This window comes from Cupressus sempervirens, chromosome 1 (assembly GCF_028749045.1).
Source record: "Cupressus sempervirens isolate cs-2001-9-10 chromosome 1, ASM2874904v1, whole genome shotgun sequence".
Taxonomy (NCBI): domain Eukaryota; kingdom Viridiplantae; phylum Streptophyta; class Pinopsida; order Cupressales; family Cupressaceae; genus Cupressus; species Cupressus sempervirens.
Genome location: NC_143118.1, coordinates 729804032 through 729812796, shown reverse-complemented (window position 1 = coordinate 729812796; position 8765 = coordinate 729804032). Strand labels below are relative to the sequence as shown.

Sequence of the window (8765 nt, the reverse complement as noted above, 5' to 3'; positions counted from 1 at the left end):
TAAGGACTAAGAAAGTAGCATTCAAGGTCCAAAGAATTTCTTTGTTGGAAAAGGACTCCTAAACCATAGCCAAAAGGTCATGATTGATAATATCCCAAAATTCTTGAAAGAATTCAACAGGGAATCCATCCGACCCCAGAGCTTTGCCCTTCCACAAGCCGAAGACCACCCTTGCCAAGTCAAACATACTAATTGGCCTCATAAGAGAATCATTCATCTCACTGGTCACAATAGAGGGAATACAAGACAAGATAGTATTCTCCTCAATCTTTGTTGGAGGTAAATCATCTGAAAAGAGAGCAGAGTAAAACTGAATAGCTTCCTTGGAAACAGCTTGAGAAGAAGTTAGATGTGTCCCATTAGAAGTAACCAGAGAAGAAATCTAACTCCTATTACGTCAAGCCTACACAAATTAATGGAAAAATGCAATGTTCTTGTCCCCTTCCTAAAGCTAGTCAACTCGAGCCTTCTATTTCTAATAAATTTCTTCTCTAAGATCCCACTCAGTTGAATCAGTAGAAGCTCAAGATTCTGCAATGCCAAGAGCTTCTGAAAAACCCAGATCCTGAATCTTCCTGGTAATAACATCAAGACGATCCTGAGCCCTATTCTTCATAATATGAAGATTACCAAAGCAATACCTATTCCAATGATTCAGCTTCCTTTTAACATATTGAAGTTTTTTAGAGAAGGAGAACATAGCAGTGCCATAGGCAAGGCCTCCCTGATGGGGACACAACCCACGCACAGAATGGGCACAACAAGAAAGGGAAATTTTATTAACTTTGTAGATAAGCTAATACATTCAATACAGAGAAAATAGACTTCAAAACATGCCCTAAGGGCTTACAATAACATAAATCTAGAGATAATTGCTCCTTTCAATACCTCCTCTCGAACTCCACTCTGAACTGCTTTTTACAATGCCAGAAATGTCCTTAAATAGACCCTGAAGGGTTAAGGACTAGGAATACAATCTAGAAATTGCTAGTAGGCATCCAATGAACAAATAGAAGGCTCCAAAAGCTGAGTTAGAAGTCAACGGAAATCTAGAAGAATCCAAAAATGGTAACTGAACTTCTGGGAGGCATAACTTTTGAATCGTAGCTCTGATTGACGAACCATTTACATTTTCGAAAAGCTCTTGAAGCAATCTATAGACCTATGACTAGCTTTGCTTGTCCCCCATTTTTTGACCCTTTCCAAGGTCATTTAATGCCCCTAACCTGACTTTGAAGCATTTTTAGGAGGTCTCCAAAACTCAAAAAACTGCAATAACTTTCAAACTATGGGGCCTTTTGACCTGATTCTTTTTTTGGAATGTTCTAAATTAAAATTACATTCATCTGGCCAATTTACACCTCCTAGTTCACCAAAATGATGGCTCAATTACATACTCCTTTTTTTTGCCATTTACACATATCCCAAGGTGTTCAAATACTCTATCCTAGAACACTGATAGTGGAGCTATGAGAGTTGGAACCTTTATTTGACCCAAATGGGTATCTAGAAATGAAAACACATGAAACAAAAACTAAGTCTAAGTACATTTTTTTTTGGGTGACATAGGATTGCCCTTATACCTCGGGATGCTCCTACATTAGACACCCAAGGTAGATTGAAAAGTGATCCTATCAGTTTATGAATGGTAGAGGAAATCCCAAATGGCAAACCTCAGCTGAAATCCAGGTTGAGTCCTCTATCGGTCATCCTTTCCACTTGACCAAGTACTCTTCATACTGCCTGTTTCTAGTACTTCTACCCACACAATGATCTATAATGTCTTCTATCTCCTCCTTCTTAGAAGCAAGAATTGGACATTGCTCTAACACCAGCTCCTCGTCTGCACCATCATCATGATACTTTGTTAAGTCTGCAATGTTGAAAATAGGAGAAATGTGAACACCATCTAGCAGCTCCACCTCATATGCATTTCTTGAGTCATGTTTCTTCAAAATTTTGTAGGGGCCAAATTTCTTCATTTTTAGCTTGTTGTAAGTACCAGCTCAAAATCTTTCTTTTCGTAAGTGCACCATGACTAGATCCCCTACTTGGAATTCCTTATATCTTCTCCTTTGATCAGCCCTAGCTTTATACTCTTGATTCATGTTGGTAATGTGTGTCTGAACCTCCTCATGTAGATTCTTGATATGTTCAACAAATTCTTCAGTTTCAACACTTGTCCTCTCCCCTTGCTCTATCTTCCTCAATTCTAGTGCAGCCCTTGGGCTACTTCCATATATAATTTGGAATGGTGATTTTCTAGTACTCGTATTCATAGATTTATTTTAAGGAAACTCTGCTTGTGGTAGAATCAAATCCCATCCCTTGGGCTTATGCCCAAGTAAACATCTCAGAAAATTGCCCAAACTTCTATTCACCACTTCTATTTGGCCATCAGTTTGTGGGTGATGCGTGGAACTGCATTTCAATTCTGTTCTCAACTTCTTCCACAATGTCCTCCAGAAATACCCCAAAAATTTAGTATCTCTGTCAGAAACTATACTCCTTGGAAGACCATGTAGTCTTACCACCTCTCTAAAAAACAAGTTTGCAATATGGACAACATCATGAGTCTTGTGGCATGGAATGAAATGTGCCATTTTGGAGAACCTATCAACCACCACAAATACTGAGTCATTACCCCTTTGTGTCTTTGGCAAATCAAGAACAAAATCCATACTTATGTCCTTCCATGGCTTTGATGGAATAGGCAATGGCTGATATAGTCCAGTATTGTGACTAAATCCCTTGGCAACTTGACAAACCTGGCAACTCTGTACAAACTTCTTCACATCCTGTGAAATCTGAGGCCAAAAATAATGTTCTCTAAGAATGGCAATGGTCTTATCTTGACCAAAATGTCCTGCCATCCCTCCACTGTGTTTTTCCTTAATCAGATTTTCCCTCATGGAACTCCTTGGAATGCACAATTGACTACCCTTGAACAACATGCCATCCTGAATCAAATAGTCTAATCACTTGGTTCTATCTATGGCAACAGGCTCTTTACAATATTTTCATACTTTAGCAAGATCAGGATCTTCAAGGTACAAATTCTAGAGTTCAACAAACCCAACTACTTCAACCTGCATTACTGTAACAACCTGCATTACTGTAAACAACAACTGTCTCCTACTTAGTGCATCTTCAACCCTGTTAGATTTTCCACTTCTATGTTTCAACACAAATGTATAACTCTGCAAGAACTTGACCCACTTCATATGCCTCTGATTTAATTTACCTTGGCTATTTAGGTACTGTAATGCCTGATGATCAGTATACAAAACAAATTCCTTTGGCAACAAATAATGCCTCCATTTCTTTAAGGCATGAACTATTGCATAGAACTCTTGATCATAAATAGAATACTTCTTCTTTGCATCATTCAAATTTTCACTAAAATATGCAATAGGCTTACCTTCTTGGCTTAATACAGCCCCAATAGTGTTGCCACTAGCATCACAATCCACCTGAAACACCTTTCTAAAATTTGGAAGTGCCAACATAGGTTGTTTTGTCACCTTCTTCTTCAGCAATTCAAAACTTCTCGTAGCTGCTGCAATCCATTTGAACTCTTTTCTATCCCCTCTTATTATGTGAGTTAGGGGTGCACATATGCCGCTAAAATTCTTAATAAACTTCTTGTAAAAACTAACCAGACCATGGAATGATCTTACCTCAGTAGCAGACCTTGGAGTAGGCCATTGCAAGATGGCTTTTACCTTCTCTGGATCCATTTTAAGACCTTCAGGTGATATAGCAAACCCCAAGTAGACTAACTCCCTTTTAGCAAAGATACACTTCTTCAAATTAATTAACAGTTTCTCTTCCCTCAACCTCTCAAGAACACTATGAATATGCAATAAATGTTCTTCCAAAGTCTTGCTGAAAATTAAAATATCATCCAAATAGACAATAACAAATTTTTCCAAGAACTTCTTAAGTACCTCATTCATAAGCCGCATGAAGGTGCTTGGGGCGTTTGTCAATCCAAAGGGCATGGCCAACCACTCATAAAGACCCTCCTTGGTCTTGAAGGTCATTTTCCACTCATCTCCTTCTCGTATCCATATCTGATGATAGCCACTCTTGAGATCTATCTTTGTGAAGTACTGAGCTCCACTCAAGCAGTCCATAAGATCATCCATCCTTGGAAAAGGAAATTGATATTTAATGGTTATCCTATTTATAGCATGAGAATCTATACACATCCTCCACTCTCCATCCTTCTTTGGTTCCAATACTACAGGTACTACACATGGACTTAGGCTCTCCCGAATCAAGCCCTTCCTCAACAGCTCCGAAACCTGTCCGTTTAGCTCCTCTATTTCAGTGGGAGTCATCCTATGAGTAGCCTTCTTAGGAAAACTTGCTCCTGAAATCAGATCTATCTGATGACTGATTTGCCTTACTGGTGGTAATCCTTCTTGAACATTATCAAAGATAATATCTCCAAATTCCCCTAGTAAATCTGAAACTTCAAGTGGCATTTCACTACTACCTTCTTTATCTTTCCTAGGAATCAAAGCATAGCACATACATTGATGTTTCATTCCATCTAAAAACTTCCTTCCATCAACAAGACAAATCCTAGCACTGCTACATACCTTTTCACCTTCCCTTTTCATGGGCTTTAGTTTGTGGAAAACTCCATCCTTTGTTAGAGAATATGTGTTTGCATGACCATCATGTACTGCATGTCTATCAAACTGCTATGGTCTACCCAACAATAGATGGAAAACATCCATTGGAATAACATCACAGAGAACTTCATCATGGTAACTCCCAATTTTAAATTTCACTAAACATTGTTCACTTACCAGGACCTTATGATCATCTTTTACCCAAGCAATCCAATAGGACTGGGGATGTCTCTCCCTCTTGAGCTTCAGCTTAGAGACCATCTCTTCTGAGACCAAGTTATCAGTGCTACCACCATCAATGATCACATCACAACATTTATCCTCATACTTACATTTGGTATGGAACAAAATCCTCCTTTGTCCTGGTTCAATCTCACCACTTAGTAGGAACCTTTCATTCACCAAGGTCTCTCCTCTTTTCGTATCCTCTGAATGTGATGATTGTGCATCCTCATCCACATGAGCAACCCTAGCTGGGCCCTCAGCTCTCCTATCCGTCCTTCCTTGTCATTGAGGGCATTCAAAGGCACGATGACCTTCTTCATTGCAATGGAAATAGGTACCATGGAAGCCTCCTCTTCCTTGTCCATGTCCTCTACCTCTTCCTCTCTGATTTCCAAAGTCTTGATCACGAGAGCGGTTGAAACCCTCATTGCTCTGATTCCTACTAGTACCCACATCTTCATTTTTCTTTTGGGTTTCATTTCAACCTCCAGATGACCTACCACTTCCCCTTCCTCCTTGACCACTCCCTCTTTGTCTCCCTTCAAACCTCTTATTCAGTTTCTCTTCAACTCATAGGGAAAACTGGTATGCCTCTTCAGCACTGGTCATTCTTACCAGACTTAATTCTTCCTGGATGCTAGGTCGCAACCCACTGATATAACGAGCAACCTTCTCCTTATTTGCTTCTGCATGTCCTACTCTAATCGAAAGTCGATAGAACTCCTCTATATATTCTTGGACTGATCTTCTTGCTTGCTTTAGCCCATGCATCTTCTTAAACAAATCAAGCTCGTAGTCCACAGGAATAAACCGCTTCTTCAATTCATCCACCATGCGATCCCACCTTGTAATCTTCTCCTTTCCTCTTCTGTTTCTTTCCAATTAAACCTGTTGCCACCAAATTTTGGCATGGCCTTTCAGTTTGGCCTTTGCAAACTTAACCCTATCTAGGTCCCTGATATCCTCATACTCAAAGTATTCTTCCAATTCATTGATCCAGTCGATCAACTCATCTGGTTTCAGATTTCTTGAAAATACACCCACATAAATTTTAGGTCTTTTCCCAAATTTAGTAATGGCCCTAAAAAGCCTTTCCTCTGCCCAATTCAGAACTTCCCCATCAAATTCCCCTTCTGGTCCAATTTCTTCTTCTTCATTGTCATCCTCACTGTCGTCACCTGCGACAACATTTGTTCCCCTATGGAGCTCCTCCTGTAATGCTTGTACCTGCCTTTGGAGGGCTCTAACCTCCTCAGGATCAACAGATCTGACCCTTCCACCATGCTCTCTTCATGGAGGCATCTTCTTACCTCAAACCCACAACCACACAGTCCTGGTGTAAACTGCCTCACAGTCGGCGCTCTATCTACACACTTAGGAAAACTAGCTCTAATACCACTTGATGGGGACACAACCCATGCACAGAATGGGCACAACAAGAAAGGGAAATTTTATTAACTTTTTAGATAAGCTAATGCATTCAATACAGGGAAAATAGACTTCAAAACATGCCCTAAGGGCTTACAATAACATAAATTTGGAGATAATTTCTCCTTTTAGTACCTCCTCTCAAACTCCACTCTGAACTACCCTTTTACAATGCCAGAAATGTCCTTAAATAGACCCTAGAGGGTTAAGGACTAGGAATACATTCTAGAAAGTGCTATTAGGCATCCACTAACCAAATAGAAGGCTCTAGAAGCTACGTTAGAAGTCAACACAAATCTAGAAGAATCCAAAAATGGTAACCAAACTTTCGAGAGGCATAACTTTTGAACCGTAGCTCCGATTGATGAACCATTTACATTTTTGAAAAGCTCTCAAAGTGCTCTATAGCCCTATGGACTAGCTTTTCTCATCCCCCATTTTTTGACCCTTTTTGAGGCCATTTAATTCCCCTAACCTGACTTTGAAGCATTCTTAGGAGGTCTACAAAACCCAAAAAATTGCTATAACTTTCAAACCACAGGGCCTTTTGACCTGATTCTTTTTCTAGAATGTTCTAAATTAAAATTACATTCATCTAGCCAATTTACACCTCCTAGTTCACCAAAATGATGGCTCAATTACATACTCCTATTTTTTTGACATTTATACGTATCCCAAGGTGTTCAAATACTCTATCCTAGAACACTGATAGTGGAACTGTTAGAGTTGGAACCTTTATTTGACCCAAATGGGTATCCAGAAATGAAAACACATGAAACAGAAACTAAGTCTAAGTACATTTTTTTTGGGTGACACAGGATTGCCCTTATACCTCTGGATGCTCCTGCATCACTCCCTGTCTCCACCAGTAAGCCATTAAGTCATGAAGAGAAGAGTCTTCAAGCCACATCAGCCAGAACTTAAAGGGAGGCATCTTGGGGATAGGAACATAACTAGCTATGAGTTTAATAGGCCAGTGGTCAGAACCTCTCCAATCAAGAATTTCAGAAGAGAGAAAAAGAGATCTAGAGTTCCAAAAACAAGAAACAAGGAACTTGTCTAAGATTTTTGAGATAGCTTCGTTACCAGCCCTTCGATTGTTCCAAGTGAAGAGCCCATTGAGAGGTTTGACATCAGAGAGATGTAAAAGATCAATATTTTTTTGAAGAAGCTCAGAACAAGGACCCAAGCAGGCTAGCCCACCCCTCTTCTCCTCCAGACTGAGAACAAAGTTAAAGTCTCCAACCACAATCCAAGGAAAGAAAGGATGATAGCTTCTGACATGCCTAATATCATCCCAGAGCTTAATCTTTCTAGGGAGATCAATAGGAGCATACACATTAGTAACAAGAATTAGCTCTCTAGATTCTAGAGAGGAAGCAACCATTGAGAGAGCCGAGAGGCAAGAGACCCAGTAAAGTGGCATTACTTTCCTTGGATCCCAGCAAATAGCTAGACCACTAGAACTCCCCAAAGCACCAAAGCATTGACATTGGCCTAGAAACCAAATGTTAGGAGCACATCTAAACATGAAGTTCACTAAAAGCTTGGTATACTAGATATAAAGGATATCCGGAGAATGCTCAACCACTAGCTCATGAATAGCTTTGTTCCTAGGGATGCTATTCAACCCCCTTACATTCCATGAGAGAATAATCATTGAGTAGAGTGGGAAAAATGCTCATCCAAGGTCTTGACAGCCCCAGACTCTACCAGTAAATCTCCTATAAGTTTAATTTTTTCTTGATCCTGCTTTCGACCAATTCTTGAAGGAGTAGCAAAAGAGACTTTCTTAAATGGTCTTTGCATTAGGCCCTAAGCAAGAGAAGATCCCTTACCTTTACCAGAAGCAAAGACATCTTTGACCAAATTTGCTAAAAGAACATCCTTCTCCTATGGAGCAGGAGAAACCACAAGGGCACCAGACTCAGGGCCAATAGAACTCTCTGGAAACTGCTAAACTATAACATCTTGGTTGCCACTAAGAGTAGAACTCCTCCCCTCTGAGCTAATAGCTACACATTGAGCCTCTGTAGGAATACCTTCTTCTATGACCATGTTGTCAAGAACCTCAAAACAATTGAACCCTAAATCCACTTGCCGATCTAGATGAGATCACTTCTGACCTCGCCCCTTAGCATGAGTTCAAGCTAGGATAAAACCATCCTAATTAGGACCAAAAGAACTAGATGTCCCTTGCCCCTAACTTGAAGTATTCATTTGATCTTTCCCTTTTCCTGTACTATCATTCTAAACATTTTCTTTTCCAAAACTAATATTATGACCATTCCCCTTACCATCATTAGCCATCCTTGGACCAGAGAACCCAGTAGGGGTCCCACTGCCTTTGGAGACTTGAGGGAATTAATGTTGTAAATGCCCATATGCATGACAAATGCAGCAATGGAAGGGAATAGATTCATAGTCTAGCTGTTGGATCCAAAAAGTGGAACCTAGGAAATTTTT

General features: G+C 39.9%; 1 protein-coding gene across 1 annotated transcript; it reads right to left on the bottom strand.

Annotated features, from left to right (window-relative positions):
• Window positions 1–523: 523 nt before the first annotated feature.
• Window positions 524–7725, bottom strand: LOC149580002 (uncharacterized). Its single transcript, XM_089802975.1, has 2 exons — window positions 7132–7725; window positions 524–724 (listed from the first exon to the last, which is right to left on the bottom strand). The coding sequence occupies exons 1-2, from the start codon at window positions 7723–7725 to the stop codon at window positions 524–526; spliced, it is 795 nt and encodes a 264-aa protein (XP_089659101.1).
• Between the last annotated feature and the right edge of the window lie 1040 nt (window positions 7726–8765).